At 42.4% G+C, this 22,100-nt stretch overlaps 1 protein-coding gene across 2 annotated transcripts in view; it reads left to right on the top strand.

Annotated features, from left to right (window-relative positions):
• The window catches only part of DYRK2 (dual specificity tyrosine phosphorylation regulated kinase 2), a 27,949-nt gene extending 5,898 nt beyond the window's left edge, over positions 1 to 22,051 (top strand). For both annotated transcript variants that reach the window (XM_081877968.1, XM_081877969.1), the window contains one exon: positions 13,380 to 22,051. In XM_081877968.1, coding sequence (XP_081734094.1) covers positions 13,380 to 14,981 — 1,602 coding nt within the window. In that variant the 3' untranslated portion in view covers positions 14,982 to 22,051. The remainder of the gene's footprint in view (positions 1 to 13,379) is intronic.
• Positions 22,052 to 22,100: the final 49 nt, after the last annotated feature.

The following is a 22,100-nucleotide window of genomic DNA, read 5'->3' as shown; positions in this document are numbered from 1 at the left end:
CCTGGGCTGAGCAAGTGCTCAGAGCTACCTTCCCTGATTCTTTATTCTATGTACAGTGGTACCTCGGGTTAAGTACTTAATTCGTTCCGGAGATCCGTTCTTAACCTGAAACTGTTCTGAACCTGAAGCACCACTTTAGCTAATGGGGCCTCCTGCTGCCGCCGGGCCGCCGGAGCACGATTTCTCTTCTCTTCCCGAAGCAAAGTTCTTAACCTGAAGCACTATTTCTGGGTTAGCGGAGTCTGTAACCTGAAGTGTATGTAACCTGAAGCATATGTAACCCGAGGTACCACTGTATATATCAGTCTCCCTGTGCCACTATGGTGTGTTTTTTTTAACCTGGTTTTGGTTGCTGAATCTAGGAGTTCATAATAAACAAAGGAGATCACAGAATCCTAAAGCTTCCCTCCAGCCCCTTGTTCAGTACAATAGATAATCCTGGTAATGGCTTTCTTAGTCACTGGGTCAAATGGGAAACCCGCCATGATGTGTCTAACAAGTGGGACCTGTAACAAAATATTAAGTGTGGAGTACTCCTTTTTTGTTTCTCAGTCAAGTCAGCCAGTCATGTCCAACTCCAGGGTATTCCAGTACATTCCCCCTCCCACCTGGTTATCTATTACCATTTTAGTCAGCATCCTCTGGTCATTGGGCATTTGGGGTTTTTGTCCACCTCAAGGTTACCCCCCCAAAAAAAAATACCTTGGGGGTTCTCCAGACCCTGCTGATATCTCCCTGCTGTTTGTGAATGATGCCCTTTTGGTAACAGTAGGATCCATAGCCATCTGTGTCTTTCACAGAGGTAATGACGATGTTTTGTTTACAATGCTCAGAAGTCAGGCATTTCCCTCTCCCCCGTGTTCTTTCTGTTACATTGAAAAATAGCCCTTAAATTAATTCCTTGTTACATTATCATGATTCGGTTTGAAGAATGTACAAAGTTCCAATTATATTCATTAAATGAAATTTAATTAACTATATTATATCATCTATTTTGTAAAAAAGCAATTTCAAGTTATTAAAACAGAAGCTTACTGTTTGTTAACAATCAGATTTAAGTTTAAGAAATCCGATTCTTTTTGTGTGGTCATCCTTTTTTTAAAACCCTACTTATATATGATGAAGTGCTTCTTCCCGCACCACTAAATAATTACAATCACTAAGTGAAAATGGAGCCTATTTGTACACTCTAAATTACAGAACATCGATTAACTGTCCCTTTAAACACAATTGCTAATAAAATTATTTGTTGCATTTAAAGCCTTTTTTAACTCCAAGGAGTTCAAGTCAGCATATTTACTTTCACCCCATTTTTATCTCCGCAACAACCCTGAGAAGTAGGTTGAGCTGAGAGACAGTGATAATCTCAATTGATATGCCCAATCAACCACTGTGGAGGAGAACATTCCGTGTGATAAAGGAGCTGGGCCTTTAGTGTAGTGGCCCCTGCGCTTGGAGCTCTCTCCCATCACACCTTAGACAGACACTGCCTCTGTTGTCTTTTCAGTGCCTGCTGAAGACCCTTTCAACAGACCTTTTAAGTGGTGACCTTTATCCCAATCTGCAGCTGTATTTTAAACTTTTTTCTAAATGTTTTTACATGCAGAATTGTTTTTAAACGTTTGTGTTGTTTTTATAATATGGAATTGTTGTAACTGTTTTTATATTTTCGTTGCTTTTACACTTTTCTTGTTTCGTGGGCACAACTTGTGTCATTTGTTTGATTGTTGTTTATTTAATTTTTGTAACCTTGTGGTGAAGGGTGGATAAAAAAAAAATGCAATTAAAAGTGATTGGCCAGATCACCCAGCGAGCTTCACGGCTGACTTGGGATTTGAATCCACTCTTGAACTCCTGGTATCCATGGTTCTAGTCCAACATTAATCATGGATTCCCTGCAGGGTCAACATATTTACTATGCTTTTATTCCCTGTGAGCCAGTTTCAACATCGGAAAATGAGCCAGGGCTGTGCTTCACATCTCTGAAGCCTGCCAGCTCTTCCTCAATACCCTGAGGCTTGATTTTGGCAGTAAGAAGCAGCAGCAGCAGCAGCAGCAGCAGCAGCAGCAGCGGCAGCTATATAGTCAACTATTCTGGATCTAGGTTAAGTGTCCCATTGATCAGTGTATATCCAATGCAATCTGTTTAATCCTGAGCACCTTCCAAGTAAAAACTTTGTTCAGGAGGAATTGTCTTTGCATTCCTGAAATTGATGCAATCGAGTTTTCACCCCTTGTATCAGAGATGGGGAACTTGTGTCCTTCAAGATGTTCAACTACAGCTCCCAGCATCATCCCTGAGAATGAGCCATGCTGGCTAGGGCTGATGGAAACCAATGACATTGGAAGAGCCAGAGCTTATCCACACCTGATGTATGCAATCCATTGTAATTTTTACAGCAATCAGAGATGTATGAATTTTCATGTAAAATTTAGCATCTCTACTGATGTCGGTGTGGACGCGGGTGGCGCTGTGGGTTAAACCACAGAGCCTAGGACTTGCTGATCAGAAGGTCGGCGGTTCGAATCCCCGTGATGGGGTGAGCTCCCGTTGCTCGGTCTCTGCTCCTGCCAACCTAGCAGTTCGAAAGCACGTCAAAGTGCAAGTAGATAAATAGGTCCCGCTCCGGCGGGAAGGTAAACGGTATTTTCATGCGCTGCTGTGGTTCGCCAGAAGTGGCTTAGTCATGCTGGCCACATGATCTGGAAGCTGTATGCCGGCTCCCTCGGCCAATAAAGTGAGATGAGCACCACAGCCCCAGAGTTGGCCACGACTGGACCTAATGGTCAGGTGTCCCTTTACCTTACTGATGTCTGCCATAGCCAGTTTTTTTGTGGTGTATTGGAAGACTGATCAAAACCATACCATATCTGTTTTATAGTCTTTGGAAGAAAAAATGCACCAGAGGGGAAATCCAACAGTCCAATTCATCAGCCCTTTTCCATTTCCCCCTTGCCTTTCTTTTTATTATAAGAATAAATGCAAAATTCAAGGCAGAGTTTCTTCAGTCTGTAAAGCTCCCTGTAATTCCAGTGACAAGGCAGAGATAATTACAACTTTTAAAACATGACAATTAATTACAGTACTGTTGTTTTGTAAAAGAAAAACCCTTGAAATATGGAATCAAGACTGAATATGCCTATTTTAAAAAGTCCACGGAGGCATTCAAGACAGGAAGAGGAAAGGAGAGGGAACAAAGCAAAGACCTCTTTACTTGAGACAAGCATTTCCATGGAGTTTTTAATAAAGCCTTTTCTGTTTGTGCTCTCATTAGTTCTACTGTTCCCATATACACAAATTGCAGCTGAAATAAATGGCTGCAAAGCATGTTTCACCTGATACCCCCATATGCTCTGCTATATGATGAGCAGCACAGCTGCAGCCGGCTGCCTTGAACAATCCTGCAGAGGAAAATATCTTCTAGAACAGCCACTTAGGATCATTCTCTTGCTTACCTAGATTGTTTTCTCCCCTGCTCTGACATAACTTCCTAATGCTTTTATTGATTTATAACAAATAAGACAAACAGAACAAGAGCATTGCAGGAGCCATAGTCCCAATGAGACAGAAAGTAGATGCCATATCAAAGACATACGACATACAGATTTTATGATATCTAAATTTCACGATCTGCCATGGACAAAGAGTTGTGTACACCTGATTCTGTGGTACAAGAAACTACAGGTATAAGTCTCAGCAGATGACATAGACTTGTTCTGGGTTCTCCTTGCCTTTAGAAAAATGTAGTTCATGAGTTTCTCCACAAAATAGCCAATGCCCACATATTTTACACCAAAGAAAAAGCTGCAGGTCTTGCAACGTTTTCTATTTCTGTACAACAAAGATCCTAGCTGCAGCTGGTTACTAGTTCTTTAAAATGAAATCTTTTCATTTTATCAACCTATAAATTTGACAAAGATTGCTGTGGAGCAGGTTGAATAGAGCATTTGAGTATGTTAAATCCCAGGCATATTTTTTAATCCATTGCCACATAGGATTGTTCCAGTGAGTATATACAGTACACATTTAAAAACTTTGGGGGGGGGGTATGTTTGGTTTCTTTGGAAAAAAGAGTAGGAGGTGATCATCACTGTACCACACTGATATATACTACTTAGGAACTATCCAGATATTCTCCAGCAGCTATCAGCTATACATAATACTTTATTATTTATATTCCACCACATCCATGCATTCATGGAAATCATGTGAGAGCCATCTCCAAACTGATGCAAGATGTTGCTTTGGAATTGCATTGACATCATGGATTCTCTTGTACTTTAATCCTGCTTGCTGGTTTCTTACAGTCATCTGGTCAGCCTCTGTGAGAACAGAATGCTGGACTAGATGGGCCATTGGCCTGATCCAGCAGGCTCTTCTTATCTTCTTTAATTCCTTTGGAGCAAATAACCACAGTGTATCTGTTTGTCAGGGATGCGGGTGGCGCTGTGGGTTAAACCACAGAGCCTAGGACTTGCCGATCAGAAGGTTGGTGGTTCAAATCCCCGCGACAGGGTGCGCTCCCGTTGCTCAGTCCGTGCTCCTGCCAACATAGCAGTTCAAAAGCACGTCAAAGTGCAAGTAGATAAATAGGTTCCGCTCCGGCTGGAAGGTAAACAGTGTTTCCGTGCACTGCTCTGGTTCACCAGAAGTGGCTTAGTCATGCTGGCCACATGACCCGGAAGCTGTACGCCGGCTCCCTCGGCCAATAAAGCGAGATGAGCGCCGCAACCCCAGAGTCGGCCATGACTGGACCTAACAGTCAGGGGTCCCTTTACCTTTACCTTTATCAGTTTGCCATGGGAGATTTCATAGTGACAGGACATAGCACCCAGGGGTGACTAAAAACAGCTGGTCCCGTTTTCCAGGCACTTGTTTTTTTTTTTAAAAAAATTAAATTATAAAATAAAATATTCAAACACAATAGGATTCTCTGGATTATTTCATATCTTTGTGATCTAGAGAATAATATAGCTGTTCTCTGTATAGGTAAATTATATAGTTACTCAGTACCATTTATATTTTAGTCTTCAAACACAAGCTTGGAGTACTATAATGGTCCAGGTATCTTTGGTCCCTTTTATAATCAGTATTTCCTTCTGTACACATTCCTAAATTGTGACATTTTGAGATTTCCCACAGTGGTTGTGTGGTTGAAGAGTTCTGTAAAATAGCGTTTTAAAATATATTCTCAGTTCACTTCTTCAAATTCCATAAACTTTAGTTTGGTGTACGCATCGGGGGTGGGGGGGGTTGATAACATAAAACTTTGGGAATTTCCACCTGGACAACCATGGGGGAAATACTCTAATAAATTGTAAAACTGCAGAGAGATGTGTGAACTTAAAAAATTGCTGGGGTTATTGGGCTTTATTATTACAAGGACATTTTTATGTATCATGCTGAACATTTAGCTCACAGTTTCTTTGCTGTAGCTCATATCCATTGGTTGTGGTGCAGGAAATTAAATTTCACCAGTGAACTCTTCGGAGACTGCAAACCTACATATCTTAAAATAAAAATAAAAATCAGCTGCAATATCTCCAGAAAATGGCTATTACTGGCTTGGATTCAGGGCCTGCTCTGCATCCATGAGTTGAAAGCACTGCTGCACGTAAGCATGTGTGCATGAGAGTGTGTGAAGAAGAGCCCTGCTTTTAAGATACAAGTATGATTTTGTTTGATAAGAAGTTTAGGTTATCAGTGGACCTCATTTTAAAGTGGTTGATGCCAGGAGAGGCTAGCCTGGTTATCACATATGGTAATTGCCTGATTCCACAGGAACAACAGCAGTGGGAACAGAAAACAGTTAAAAATACATGCCTAGCATGGACAGATGGGGTTTCTTCTAGAGCAGGCACCCCTAAACTCGGCCCTACAGATGTTTGGGGACTGCAATTCCCACCATCCCTGACCACTGGTCCTGTTAGCTAGGGATGATGGGAGTTGTAGTCCCAAAACATCTGGAGGGCCGAGTTTGGGGTGCCTGTTCTAGAGAGAGAGGAAGGTTTCACACCTGCTCTTTCCTCCTAATCCTTTTCATCAGCTAACTACTACTGTCTAGTGCTGGTTAAAGGTGAGGTCATGGCTACATGCTTCAGAAATGGGCATTTCCCCAGTGTACACACCACTGAGTGAAATCTTCTCCCATTGGATCCTCCTCACCATGTCTCTGCTTCCTAGGCCCTAATTGGCCCTCCTCAGGCCTACCACCACCCTGAAATATGCAAGTTTGAAAAGCTAATTCTTCTTCCCCTGGAATATGTTTTGGAACCGCCCTGTGAAAGGCAGTAGAGAAATACTACTACTACTACTAATAATAATAATAATATGCCATTACACTTGCATAGGGCTAGTGGATTAAATAAATATGTACCTAGATTAAGGAACTAATAAGAAAGATGGAGGAAAACACCCATTTGATTTCCTTTATCTCGTCTGCCTCCAAGCTTTCTTCTCAGTAACTTTTGTGTGCAGTGCACTGTAATACATCGCATAATTTGGAACTTTGTGCTGACTAGTGAATTGGCAACCCAGAAATGTATCTCAAGCTTAGAAGCATGTCCATGGTGCAAATTAGCTAGGGAGAGCGGTGGTGGTGGGGAACCTTGCAATCAACCTTGCAAATTGGCAAATGGGAAGGTTTGTCATCTCACAGATTTATTCCAGGTTATTCTCCCCTCCTTGTTTAGGTACCCTCTGAGGCCAGAAAGGGAATTAGGAGGTATTGGTAGTGTGACCTCGGACAAGAGATGAGGCAGGATTGGGAAGAGACCCTGGTGCAAGAGGGAATAAGTTTTGCTAGTTACAGTCTCTTTTACCTTGAGGGTTCCTTAACTTACAAGAGGGTGCAGAAATGAGTGCTAGAAAGAGTAGTAGAAAAGCCTTCTTAAGTGGCTGAGAACAATCTTGTTCTACTTTGCATCCAAGCCAGCATCTAGAGGAATGACTCTTAAATTCTGTATGAGTCCCTGGAAGCTTGTAATGGGTTCCAAAGTAAGCAGACAAGCTTTCTTGAAAGGCAGCAATTCTGCCATTACCAACATTGCCTTCTAACGTGCAGCCACAGGGGAGTGTTGGATGTGTCCTGGGACACACTGTCTGGTCGCTCATGGTGTTGGTAGGACCCAAAAGGTCTGGCCAATGATTCCCATGACTCATATAACCCAGGGTACTCTTCAGCACACAGGGATCCAGTGATGGAAATCAGTTGGTTCCTCAGCAGAAAAAATCAATTTGGAAAGTCTGAACTTATGTTGGTTCAGATGCCTCATCCTTGCTGGTGATAAAGCAGGTTTCTAAGAATTCATCTTTCCTGGGAATGACTAATTCTGCCGAAGAACATAAGTCTGGATCTTCAATTCAAATAGAAGATAGCATTGTGCAAGTCAGCCTTCATTGCATTAGATTCCAAACTACTTGCAAACTGGGTGTCCCAAAGGGTTTTCTGTGTTTTGGCTCTTCTGTCAGTTTCAGCAGCTAGTGAAGAAGTGAAACTTCCTTAACCCTCTGGCTGGGTTCATATTTGGCAGCTGGTCACCCATTCAGATGTTTCTTTGACTGACTAGAGGCTGTTGAATCAGCATGTGGTTAGCAAGTGTATGATTAACTTCCCTTTTCTCATTCATGTTTCTAAAACTAGGAGAAGCTCTCTTATCCAACATGTTTTCAGAACATCTTGGTTTTGGAGTATGACGAGTTTCCAAGCTCCTATTAGCTGTAAAAAAATTTTCAGTAGTTTCATCTCATACATTTCCAAGCAGCATCCATGGAATGAAATATACCATAGGTTGGGGAAGAGGAACTATTGGGAGGGCTGGATCTTGAGCTCCCCCAGCAGTGGCAAACCAGCGCCCTATGTATGCTAAAATTTGTTACCCCTACCTATTACGCTCCATTCTACTGCATTGTTTTGGTGCCCCATTCAGCATGGCGCCCCATGCAACTGCACCAGCTGATGTCAGTTATATGGTGACAACTTGCTAACCTAATTTCCAACAGGGCAGAATTAGCTACTTGCCAGTGGAAGGCAGGAGCTGTGTGTCTGTTTTATTCCCTCCTAAGCTGGCAGAGGGAATAAAAGCTTCTTCGGCTACTTCACTCTTTCAAGAAGTTGGAGTCTCTTTGATTAATTCTGTTTGGTTTTACTTAACTGCATATCACAACTATGACAGGGCAGGTTCAGTTTGCACTGGAAGGGAAGAAAAGTCAGAGAAGACAATGACGAACATCTAAAAGCATCAGAGTGGCAAAAGAGGACGTATACAAACTAACTTCTCATGGCTGATTTTCTCAAAGGGATCCAGGGTTGTGTGTCATCTCCTGGGACCTCTGTAGCCTCATTTATCCCAATGCTAATTGCCTTGGGGTTGATGGTCCTTAACGCCCTCCTTGGTGCACAGTTAAAATGTTGGGGCTGTGATTAACACAGGCCAGTTTTATCACTGACCCTAACTATGAAGCCAGGGTGGGGTCTCTTGTCAATTGTGAGCTGCAGGAAAGCTTTCGCCTTGCTAGCAAATATGTTTGCATGGATGCATTATTGTTGGTTTAACTAGTTTAATTACAGAGCACTTTTTTTTTAATGAAGTTGTGGCCCAAGGGTATGTGCTGTGTTCTGTGTCTTCATTTCAGGGGAGTGAGTGAATTATGAAGCCATTTCTGCATGATTGGGTTCCTTGCTTTTTTGAAGTGTTCATGATAGTGTGTAGACTACCTGTGTATGTACGTTCTGTATACACATTGACTCAGTTCAAACCTCTGAGGTCAGAGCCAGGAACAGCAGAGTATGCTCCATATGTTGAATATACACAGACATCTGAATGATTGAACAGGGCTCAGGCTAGGGCTGCTATTTCTGTAAGCAGATATTATTATATTTTGTTGGTTACTTAATGACTTGGGTTCTCTAGATGATGCACAATTAAGCAATTTAAAACATGTAATAAACATAACACAATCAAAATACACACCAAAATCCAGTAAAATTCAGCCCAACATACAACCCTATACATCACCAAGTTTAACTTCACAGGTAGGCTGAGTTTAGAAATCATTTACTCCATTCAACTGGAGTTAAAGGGGAGTGTACCACAGAGTATGTGATTTTAAGAGTGTTGCTTACAGTTACACTAATGTTTTTTCCAGTCCTGTGGTAACGTCAGCTAGAGTGGGGATAGGCTAGTTGAATTTATTTCATTTATATCCAAGACTGAGCACAACAGAATCACGGGGGAATGTAACTTAAAGCTCATTTTCATGACCAGCTGAAATATGAGTGTGGCTTCTCGTGCTGATTTCTAGATGCCACATATAGAAGAAGTGTTGTGTTCCAATGACAAGTTGCACGTGTGTGTATTGTCACACCTTTTGAGAGCCTTGGCCAAGTGCTGCTCAGAGCAGCCTACAAGAATCCTGTATGTCATGGCCATCTGCCATTGAACTTGTTCATAGGTAACAGAGAAGAGATTCTCTGGCGGCGGCTGCATTCCTCCCCAAGTCCTCCTCCTGCTGCTGGTTTGTCTTAGTGTGCCATCTGAACCCAGGCTCATGGTTTGTTTCCTCCAGACAACCCATGAGCTGTAAGCCCAAGAACAAGTCAAATGACTGCTTCTATAGTAGAAGTTAGTATATATAGCAGGGGTCAGCAACCTTTTTCAGCCGTGGGCCGGTCCACCATCCCTCAGACCATGTGGGGGGCTGGACTATATTTTTTTGGGGGGGGGAATGAATGAATTCCTATGCCCCACAAATAATCCAGAGATGCGTTTTAAATAAAAACACACATTCTTCTCATGTAAAAACACCAGGCAGGCCCCACAAATTACCCAGAGATGCATTTTCAATAAAAGGATACATTTTACTTATGTAAAAACGTGCTGATTCCTGGACCGTCTGTGGGCCGGATTTAGAAGGCGATTGAGCTGCATCCGGCCCCTGGGCCTTAGGTTGCCTACCCTGATGTCTAGGGTATTGTGCATGGCACTGACATGGATACATCTGTAAAGACCAAACAGGGCTGCTATGCTAGAGTGGTTATGAGACCTGAAACTAAGTGGTGCACTTTAGATGTACTCTTTTTGTTGAGACTGGAAAAGATGTCACAGGGTGTCCATGTTTAGCATTCATCCTGTCCAGAGAGTTTGGGATAAGATCACCCATGCCTTCAATCAAGAATAATCTGGATTTTAGAGTACGATGCTGCATGCTGAAGGCGTTATTCGCCAGGCCTCACCATTTTTATGTGATTCCCCACAACTTATCCTGGTCCTCATTAATAGAGCCCCACTGCTGTTTCCGTGATTGTATCCCCACTGAATGTGTCACTCAGGGAAAAACCTTTTTAAAAGGTATTCAATTAGAATCAGGTTCCAAAATGCTTCCTGAGAGGGTGGTTGTAAAAGGAGAATGGGAGGGATAGTACAGTGTTACATGTGCACATATCCATTGCCTTCCTAGAAGAGCTTCCTTTCTGGATACAGCTGGACTATTCTTTCTGCATATTTCCTGCAGAAACGGTTGAAAACAAGTGTTTTGGCAGAGGTGGTTTATCTGCATATCACCATTGTGACATTGTCCCAGCTTCTGCCAACCTAGCAGGTCGAAAGCACGCCAGTGCAAGTAGATAAATAGGTACTGCTGTGGAGGGAAGGTAAACGGCGTTTCCATGCGCTCTGGCTTCTGTCATGCTGGCCACATGACCCGGAAAGCTGTCTGTGGACAAACGCCAGCTCCCTCAGCTTAAAAAGCGAGATGAGTGCTGCAACGCCATAGTCGCCTTTGACTAGACTTAACCGTCCAGGGGTCCTTTACCTTTTACCTTTACCTATTATTCCTAAATAGTAGGATACTGTTTGGCAACAAGCCAGCTAGGAACAGAATAATGTAAATTTCAGTGTGTTCTTATGGGACTCAGGAAGAAGGAACCTAAATCGATCTGACAAACTGGTAGTAGTGCAATAAAAGGCATATCCTTATTGATTCTGACTCGTTCTCAGCAATCTTATAGCCAAACAAGTTTCTAGGAAATTGATGTAAAACAAACAAAAGGTCACTCCTCTTTCACACACAACTCTTTCTCACTTGTTTCCTTTTCCCCACCCCAAAAAACCATTGCAGAGGGAATTGTTGCCAAAGGTTTGAACAAATAGATCACAGGATATTTTCCAACCCAGGGTTTACAACACTTAATGTTCTTAATTATTGGGGGGGGGGGTAGTTTTGTGGCTCTGTGCTTGTGCTAAATGGACTTGTTGAATGTGTGTCAATGAGGACAATACTATTTTCATTTTTAAAAAAAGAAAAGAAAAAAAGAAACATGAACACTACCAGATGGGTGGTCTTTGGATGCGAGTGAGAATGGCATCATCCAAGTTATCTTCCTTTGTTGTGGCATGTACAATCATACCTCGGGTTACAGACACTTCAGTTTGCGTTTTTTCGGGTTACGGACTGCCGAAATCCGGAAGTACCAGAACGGGTTACTTCCGGGTTTCAGCAGTTGCGCATGTGAAGAAGTGCCAAATCGCAACCTGCGTGTGCGCAGACGCGCCACTGCGGGTTGCGAACGTGCATCCCGCACGGATCACGTTTGCAAGCCGAGCGTCCACTGTACTGCGCTACTGTTTGAGAAAGATCCTGCAACTACAGTAGCAGCAGAAGTTCTGCAAGCATAAATGGGACTGAAATGGCCCTTAACATTTGTGCTGTAAGTAATGAGGGACCACGGTAGTTTGGCCTTGAGATGTACATGTGGAAGTGGCTGGCAGGACTGCGTGGGTGGGGCTGCATTGCTCTCCTCTCTTCCCCACACAGGGCGTGACTGCCAGTTGCAGAGAGAAAGAAGGCCAAGGCAGCAGGAAGTGCACTGAAGGTGCAGTATCAGTAGCATCGGCCCACACTGTGCTGATCTCCTCCTTGCCTTGTCTCCCTCTCCCTCACAGTAACCTTCAGCAATGCCTGGTGTTTTGAAGAGAAGAGAGCAATATAGCCTCTCCTGCACAGCCCTGTCAGCTGCTGCTGCTGCATGTTTGAGGGTCACAACTAATTTCTTAAGCCAGAGAGTCATGATTATATTTTTCAGATGTATATAATTAGCATGGTAACGCACAAGTTGTCAGGCCATAGCTCATGCCTTGTGGGATGCCATACAACCTCTATGGATTCAAGTCACCTTTGATTCTTTGCTTTCCATGGTAGTCTGAGCACATTCGGAAATGTTACTGCTGTTGCAATTTCCCCAGCTTTTTGGAACAATCAAGGTTCTTCCTAACTGAGGTGTTCAAAATCCTTAAAGTCAGGATGGCAAAATAATGTTGCCCTGATATCAGAGGCTTTCTGATATTTTGCTGCTTCTGAAGACACTCGCTGATAGGAAACGGGGCATTACCTGGAAACCTGACAATATGCTGTGACATAAAGCTGTTGGATTCCCTTAGTCCTCCACATTTATATGCTGTTGTTTCTCTGCAACGTGTTGATTTGTGGTGCAAAGGTGGCAGGTACATGGGGAATTCTCCCTTAGGGTAGGGGTTTGGCTAACAAAAGTTTGGGTCTTTGAATCCTCTGTTTCAAAAATACATATGACAGCAGCCGAAAAACCTACACTCCTGTATCAACAGAAATTGCTCTTTATCTCTTTTGAAAGACAGTTTTCTTTTTCTTTTTTAAAGTAATTTTGGCATTGTGGGAAGCAGTAGCCCCTCCAGATTGTGAAGTATGTTGAACTGCCAAAAATGTGTGCAGGAGGCTGTAAAATAATGAGCACTAGAGACAGATTTTTAATGTATTATTATTATTGTTATTTTTATATGAAGCTGCCCCAGAAATGTTACATTGGAGAATTAGGGTTAGACATAAAAGATGTTATATGAATAAATGATGATGTGGCTTCAGGAGTTCAAATAGGTGTAAGCATGCACAGTTTCTGGGATAGATGACGAAGCCAGTGGGTATTTTGAGAACCCTATGGGTTGGATCCAGACCCCCTTCCTTTAACAGAAGGGATTGATCCAGTTGAGGTTCTCACTGGAGGAAAGTGGGAGAAGACAATTTTTGTGAATTTCTCTTCCTGCAAAACAGCCTGCCTTGTTCTGGAGGGTCCACTGACTCAATGGAGAACATTTTCAAGGGGTTGCAGATGGAAGGGTGGATAGATAATTTAAAATTACCCCCTTTCCTTCAATGAGAGAGTGAGTCCTTCGGGTGGCTTGATCAACTTCAGCGGTTTAAATGTATGAAACTTTGGGTATAGGGACTTTGGGTGGACAAGTCAGCCACGTGTTTTTTGAAAAGCCCTATCCCATCAATCTTTTATATTGTTTAGGAAGCCTGTGGGTTGGTGTTTTTTTTAACTGGAAAAATATGCTTTATATTTCAGGTTGGTGGAAATAAGCACACAATGAATGAGCACCTACATGTTGCCAGTCACGGTCAGATCCAGGTTCAGCAGCTGTTTGAAGACAACAGCAACAAAAGGACCGTTCTGACGACACAACCAAATGGGCTTACAACAGTAGCGAAGTCGGGATTGCCGGTGGTGCCAGACAGACAACTGGACAGTGCTCATAGGCGGCAGGGGAGCTCCAGCTCTTTGAAGTCTACAGAAGGGCCAGGGAAGGTGAAAGCCTCCCCCATGATGCCAGATCAAGCAATGAAGCAATACATGCAAAAACTAACAACCTTTGAGCATCATGAGATCTTCAGCTACCCTGAAATATATTTTGTGGGTCCAAATGCGAAAAAGAGGCAAGGTGTAGTTGGTGGTCCAAACAACGGGGGATATGATGACGACCAGGGATCTTACGTGCAAGTTCCGCATGACCATGTGTCCTACAGATACGAGGTCCTGAAGGTTATTGGGAAAGGAAGTTTTGGGCAAGTGGTGAAGGCCTACGATCACAAGATGCATCAGCATGTGGCCCTGAAGATGGTGAGGAACGAGAAGCGTTTCCACCGTCAAGCTGCAGAAGAAATCAGAATCCTGGAACACCTTAAGAAGCAGGACAAGGATAATAACATGAACGTGATACACATGCTGGAAAACTTCACATTCCGCAACCATATCTGTATGACGTTTGAGTTGCTGAGCATGAACCTTTACGAGCTCATCAAGAAAAACAAATTTCAGGGCTTCAGCCTGCCCTTGGTCCGCAAGTTTGCCCACTCGATTTTGCAGTGCTTAGATGCTTTGCACAAAAACAGAATAATTCACTGTGACCTTAAACCAGAGAACATTCTGTTGAAGCAACAGGGTAGGAGTGGCATTAAAGTGATTGACTTTGGCTCTAGCTGTTACGAGCACCAGCGTGTCTACACTTACATCCAGTCACGTTTCTACCGCGCTCCAGAAGTTATCCTCGGTGCTCGTTATGGGATGCCCATAGACATGTGGAGCCTGGGCTGCATTCTAGCCGAGCTCCTAACAGGCTATCCCCTCTTGCCAGGGGAGGATGAGGCGGATCAGCTGGCTTGTATGATAGAACTGCTGGGGATGCCTTCTCAGAAATTGCTGGATTCATCCAAAAGAGCAAAAAATTTTGTGAGTTCTAAGGGTTATCCCCGATACTGTACCATTACTACCTTGTCCGATGGTTCTGTGGTGCTCAACGGTGGCCGTTCCCGGCGGGGCAAATTGCGCGGCCCCCCAGAGAGCAGAGAGTGGGGGAGTGCATTGAAGGGATGCGACGACCCTCTCTTCCTTGACTTCTTGAAACAGTGTTTAGAGTGGGATCCTACTTTGCGCATGACGCCTGGTCAGGCTTTGCGGCATCCCTGGCTAAGGAGACGTTTGCCAAAGCCTCCAACTGGGGAGAAGACATCAGTGAAAAGAATAGCAGAAAGCACTGGTGCTATCACGTCAATTTCCAAGTTACCTCCTACTTCAAACTCAGGATCAAAACTGAGAACTAATCTGGCACAGATGACTGATGCCAATGGGAATATTCAGCAAAGGACAGTGTTGCCAAAACTTGTTAGCTGAGTTTGAATAATCTGATGCTGATAAAAACAAAAAACAAAACAAAACATTATGTCACTGAGCCTTACTCATATGAAAAAGTAGCTCAGATTTCTATTTTTATTTGCTCGGTAACTTCAAACATTTGTATTTTTTCAGCACTCACTTTAAATGTGTAAGAAAAGTTGGTTTTGATTTTATATATATATAAAAAAATAACATGGGGACAATGCTTTAAGTTTTTATACTTTTTTAAAGATGTTTTTTCTTCTAAACAACAGTTAGCCTTACTATGGAATATTAGTGTGGCACAATAAGTCTCAGTGGCAGGCCACTGGTTGCAACCTAACCATCATACATTATAGTTTGATGGAGAGCAGGGTCTACGTCCCTCTCCCACCCCATGGTTGATACCGGCATTTCTTGGAGTGAACTTTTAATACTTTCTTATTCCTGGTTTTTGTTATAGCAGTAGATTCCAGTCCTGCAAACATTTACCTGCATTTTTGTTTGACGATACAGAAAACATTCAGGGGTACAAGTCAGACACTCTGTATGACTCTTTTTAAGAATTTGTATCCATAAGTATGGATAATGAACAGATTTCTACATTATACTTATAAATATTTATTGTATAACAGTGAAAAAGTTGCATCCGTAGAGGGCTTCCATCAGGCGCATTCACAGCAGCGCCTTGCTTACCCCAGATCTCAATTGGCTGTTCCCTGTCAGGTGTTCAGGGCTTCTCTGAATGCTATGGATCCTAGCGTAGACCTGTACTGGCATTCCAGCTTCCTTTATACTGTGGGAATAGACACGAGTTCAACAGTTTCAGTAGCTGACTCCTGCCTCTGTGTTACCCAGAAAACTTGTTGATTTGGTACCTCGAATAGCCTTGGCTGTTCCTTCTGACTCCCATTCCCAAGCTATTAGGTCTTTTTGATAGCGGCAGCCAAGATGATAGGAGGCACTCTCTTCCTTCCACCAGGTTCTGTACTGTGCAATTCCTAAGGCAACCTCTGGATGGATAACTAGCATTCATTTTTACACATGCTACTCTTTTTTATAGGCTGTGAATAACTACTGCAGGAGTAGCCAATGCGGTGCCTCTCCCAGATGTTGTTGGGCTGAAATGCTCATCATCTAGGTCGGCTGTGGCTCATAGGGGTTGGGAAACACCACCCCTGAACCACTGGGCTGTATCAAATTAGGCACAAACTTAATTTAGCTTTAGGATTGGGGCCCCATATGGTGATATACACCTGTGCTCCCCCCCCTTCAGTTCTGCCCCACTGATTTCTAAAAGTGGTTTGCTAAATTTGAATATGAAAGGGGATGGGCAAACTGTGTTGAAATGCATTCTCCATAAACAGTGCAGACATACTGGATTATTTCTCTTGCTGAGCATGGGTTCAGGCCCAATTTATTGGCTTGGCAAGATTATCAGGCGTGCTAAAACTCCAAAGGTTTGGCTCAGGACTACTGCAGTCCCAACACCGCATGTGTGCACGGGTGGGCAGATAACGTTTGTGCAATGCACAATTGCCAGGTTCACCAAGCTCTCTTCTAATAGTTCTCCCTCAGATCAGCAGAAGCATTTATTATTATTATTTATATAAGCACCCTTAAATATGATTAAAATGTTCTTCAGAAATGAACTAGCACCCATACTAGAATCTTAGGTCATATGTATTTTTTTTACAAAGCAGGAAGGTGAAGAGGTGAATTCTAAAATATGATGTCATTTCTAAAGGCAAAGTCATGGAAATCACAATAATTTATGTAGAATTTTAAGCATTCAGAACCCATGACATGCACATTTGTATTCTACCCCCCCCCCCCATACACTTTTGCTTGCTTAAAATCACTTAGCCATTTTTGCATCATCTAGGTATCCTCCAGATGTTTCTACGAAGTTCACTTCCTCACTCCCACCCCAAGACTGTCATAGGCCGGGTTCACATGACACACTAAGCCAAACCTTGGTTTAGCAAGATGGTATGAGCTTAACAGGGATGCGGGTGGCACAGTGGGTTAAACCACAGAGCCTAGGACTTGCCGATCAGAAGGTCGGTGGTTCAAATCCCTGTGACGGGGTGAGCTCCCATTGCTCTGTCCCTGCTCCTGCCAACCTAGTAGTTTGAAAGCATGTCAAAGTGCAAGTAGATAAATAGGTACTGCTTCGGCGGGAAGGTAAACAGTGTTTCTGTGTGCTGCTCTGGTTCGCCAGAAGTGGCTTAGTTATGCTGGCCACATGACCTGGAAGCTGTACGCCGGCTCCCTCGGCCAATAAAGTAAGATGAGCGCCACAACCCCAGAGTCGGCCGCGACTGGACCTAATGGTCAGGGGTCCCTTTACCTTTACCTATGAGTTTAACAAGCATCTGGAGAGGAGCTCACAACCACTTTGCTCCTCCCCAATCCTTTTTGCTACCACAATAAGTAGTGTGTTGGTCAAACTGGGGCTCATGGTTAAGCCATACCTTGGCTTGGTTTAGCATGGTAGAAAAGGGGATTGTGGGACGGGTGAAGTATTGGAGGCAACCTAAAAAGTCATCCAGCCCAACCCTCTGCTCATTAGGAAACATGCTGCTACAGCATCCCTGCCAGGTGGCTACCTAGCCCATGCTTAAAAACATCTCACCAGATTAGTCTTCAGGTCCAATCTGCCAGGAAATTCTCCCCTGTAATCTGTGCAGGAGCTTAATAATGGGGCTTGCACAAGAGAACATCCTGGTGGGTTGTGCCTCTTGCCTCACAGACCATCGTACGTTTAGATCAAAACACCCTTCTGAGGCTGACATTATTTAGCTTTTTATGTAACCTGCATTGGGGTTTTTAAAATGTAACTCTAAAAAGCAATATACTATCTAACAATTGGCGCTGTGCTGTGTGTTACAATTGTTGTAGGATACATCTTTAAACACCTGTGTATGCATGTCAGGTTTCCCAGATGTGTGTACTACTGGAGTGTTTAAACATGCACTCACATGCATGTTTGTTCTTTCTTTTTTTTTGGCATCGTATGCATTTCGCGCTGAAAATGCCTTTGTAACACCAGTATTTCATGCAACAGTTGCATTGTGTAGCACTGCCACCGATACCTGGAAATACTACTTGAATATTTAAGGGGATTTCTGTGAGACTTCTAGTAACCTGTGGAGTTGCATCTATTCTTCACATGCCCTTCGTAGAGGAACATTCAGATTTGTCAAAAGCCTTGTTGAAGCAAGTACATGTGATTGTTTTTTAAAAATAATTATAAAGAGCAAATTAAGAGGTGAGATGACTTTAAAAGCAGACTCCGTGTAGGATGTGCTTTGTAACCCTGGTATACTCCAAAAGCTAGTATGGGGAGAAAAATTAAAAGACAATTATAGTTTTGTGTTGCACCATGGGAGTTAAAGAAAAGTTTGAAGGAACGAGTAGACATATATATGGATTTTTCTGTTTATTCACATTCTTAGTGGCAGTGATAGGTTAACCTGGTCTATTTCAGACACCTTGGACCTGTTCACATATTTCTCCTGTCCAAGAAATACATTTTTTATCAGGTGGTCAGAGAGTACCAAGTTAAAATAAATGTTGTAAAGCCCATGTTACCTCTTGCTTTCTCCTCGTGGGGGAAGAGAGCCAAGAGTCAGGACCTGCAACAGGTTAAGATTTCTCCCTGGCAAGTAGCAACTGAACATAATATAATTCAGATAAAATTTGTTCTGCATTATAAGTTTAGTTTCCCAAAGCAGGCACAACATTGGTTTTAACAACATTTATCGTGCATGCATTGATAATGATATTTGAAGAGTTTCAAGCTTAAATTGAGAGGGTTGTGGATGCTAGAATTATTTGGTTTGATTGCAGAAAGCTTCAACATTATAACGTTGTTTATATGCACAGATCTAATTACAATACCTGTAAAGATGTCCTTAAAATAACTACTTAAAGCATGGTCCCCAGAGAAAGCCAAGAAAGTTTCCGGTCCATTTCCTTTTTTTGAAATTCAGATCATTCATTTCGAAAATGAAAGCAGCATTTTTTCGTTCACTTAAAGTTTGGTTAATGGGCATCAATAAGAAATGACGAATTCTCAGGAAACATAATAAAACTACTTGCCAAAATAATAATAATAATAATGAACACCCACCCAACCCCAACCCCTTCCATAAGTAAATCTTGACTAAAAGAGATGATGCTAATTAATAATGTTTAATAATGTTAGTTATTGGCTAATATTTAATCTCCCCCCCTTTTTTTTTGCAAATGTAACTCCTTGTCCTCAAATGACACTAAATTATTTATAGTATTAAATGTACACCTTTCTATATTGTGTGGCTATGCAGTCTGTGAGTGTATCAGTAAAAGTGACTTTGGGATCTCTGTATCCATAGCTTCCCATGACGATTGGTTTGTTCACCATGGCACTGACCTTGATTCTGTTTGGGGCTGCTAGGGACCTCCTGAAAGGACAACATTCCCCTTTCACTTAAACGTTAAGGCAGTCCACAACCACAAAGGTTATATGTGGAGTCTGGCATTTTGCATTGAATTGAACGAGGAAGCCCTTGCATCCCAGGGAGCGCATCTGTATGTACAAGAAGCACAGCGTGGAGCTGAAGTTGCTTCCCCCCTCCCAAAAAACCCCCCATTCATTGGATTAAATAAATTGACGTGTCCATTATATTTTTAACACAGCTTGGAATATGTTAACATAGATAAATGGGAAAGATACGTAATAATCATGAATGATTCGTGAGCTAAAACCCTTAATTTTATCTGTTTTCTTCTTCAAATGACCAGATTTCAAATGCCAATACAGTGGTACCTCGGGTTACATACGCTTCAGGTTACAGACTCCGCTAACCCAGAAATAGTACCTTGGGTTAAGAACTTTGCGTCAGGATGAGAACAGAAATCGTGCTCCGGCGGCAGCAGGAGGCCCCATTAGCTAAAGTGGTGCTTCAGGTTAAGAACAGTTTCAGGTTAAGAATGGACCTCCGGAATGAATTAAGTACTTAACCCGAAGTACCACTGTAGTGCATTTGTGGCTGATCATATTCATAGATGCTACCAGAAACTTTTAGACCAAAAACAGTGTGCAGAGCAATGCTAACGTAACAAAAACTCCTGTATACGTTACAAAAAAGAAAAAGAGGCAGCCATCTGACAAGTTTCAGTAACTTGGCTTCTTTTTATTGTAGCGTGTTTATAATTGGAATGGGGAAGGAAAAGGAGGGAAGGGAAGGGGAGAAAAAAAACATTTAAAAGGATGCTGCCTCTTGCTTTGACACGGTTTTGTGTCTAAGGGCTCTAATTAGTTGGGGCTGATAGTTGTTGGCTTGGAAACATTGCTTAGCCTCACATGTTGCCATTGTCTGGGGACATCTGAGCTCCTTTGCAGAAGTAGAAATAGCACGGTGTTGTCTTGTGTTTGGCTGCAGTCTCATTTCGGCCGGCTCTTGCACCGCTGGAGTGCTGGCCGATCCCTTCTCCAGTGTGTCGATGCAACCGGGAGGATAGGCTGAGGGAGCGAGAGGAGTGCAAGATATGTAGAGGGTTGAAATTGTGCCCTTGATGTTAACAATGTGCCTTTTGTTACGAACAACACCATGTTGTGGAGCATGCAACGTTGTCTCTTTAACCCTTTGAACGCTGTGCTATGTAGTAAGGTTGAAATCTTATTTTTTTAAAAGCACGGTACCTGTCTTAAATACGTTTCCATGAGCATAATCCACTAGGAGCCTCTCCCGCTGTTGCATACGCCCCGGTGAAATGAACGGCAGTTCTGCAAGAGCACTCCAGGGTCCTTTTTGGAGCGACCCTTGGTTATATCCATTGGACATGAGCAGGAGAAGTTTCTGGCTGATTTTGCCCTGTGTTTTCAAAGCCTTAATATAGATCATAAGGCAATCCTACTACTTAGTGATGGAACGGAATACTCTCTTGTAGGAATTTTCATGCTCTTTCAAGGGTTAAAGATGGCACCTCGTAGTAGTTAGCGGTAACCTTAACATCAAACTGGTTTCTTTTCTTTTAAGAACTATGTTTTTCTTTGTTTTGTTATGACAGCACTAGGCAGAATCAACTTTACTTGTAAAAAGCGAAAAAAATTACCTCAAACTGTTTCATTTTATAGTGAGAATTAATCCCAGGGCATTTGGTATGAACCAAAGTGCATTCCTTTTCTACGTGCCTGGCTCCAATAGACGTAGCCAGGGGTTTTTACAATTTGGGTGCAAGGCATTTTAATGCCCCTTTTACCTTGATGGGTGGTTTGGGGGTCATGAAGGACTCCTTAGGAATGTTTTTTTCTTCTTTTTAAAATGGCGCTTCATGGCTACCATCAGGCAGCCTCCATTTATTAGAATGGGACTTGTGTGAAACCGTGTGGAAGTGCCATTGAAATGAATGGAGGCTGGACAGCAACAATTGCGGGAGGGTTGTGTTTATTAAAGTAGCAACGGGCTGCGTTATAATCTTTAGGCACATGTCGGAGTTCTTCGATTCTGTCTATTTTTCATAAAAATCTTTGGTTTTCCAAACAGAGGTAGCTGGTAAATACAAATCCGTTTTAAGAAAGATTTTTATGTAAGTAAATATTTTTGCATTGCCCACTTGAGATGCTACAGTAGCATTGAAATAAAGAAAGCATTTGTGAATTAACATTGTTTCTAGGGGGCTTGTACATCTGTGCTACAAAATACAAAGTAATATGAAAAAAGTCATCGCATTTACTCAGCTCAACTGCTACAAGTATGTCTAAGGTGTACATTGGATTTCTTTTTCTTGAAAAATAAAGAGCAACAACTTAGACACGTGACTGTAATATGCTGCAACTGTGTGTACTGAAAACATGTGAAAAAAAATGACTGAATGTGGATTGTGTATATATGTATGTAAAAATTTATGTGAGATGCTGCTGCTGTCGACAGCCACTTCACATTAAATATGTTGTAGTGGGTTTTAATTCTAGTGGCCAGTTTTATAATACTTACGTATTGTATAGCTGATGACAGGAGTTAAGACTGTTTTAGTGAATGTTTGTTACATTTATTGTTGTGGCCAGAGATCATTTCAGAATAAAAAATTATGTCCTACATGACTCTCTTTCTGTTTTAAAACTAGGTTTGTTTGTTTGTTTGTTTG

This window comes from Podarcis erhardii (genome assembly GCF_964252035.2).
Source record: "Podarcis erhardii genome assembly, chromosome: 10".
Lineage (NCBI taxonomy): Eukaryota > Metazoa > Chordata > Lepidosauria > Squamata > Lacertidae > Podarcis > Podarcis erhardii.
Note: the sequence above shows the minus strand (reverse complement) of the source record. Positions and strands in the feature narration are given on the sequence as shown.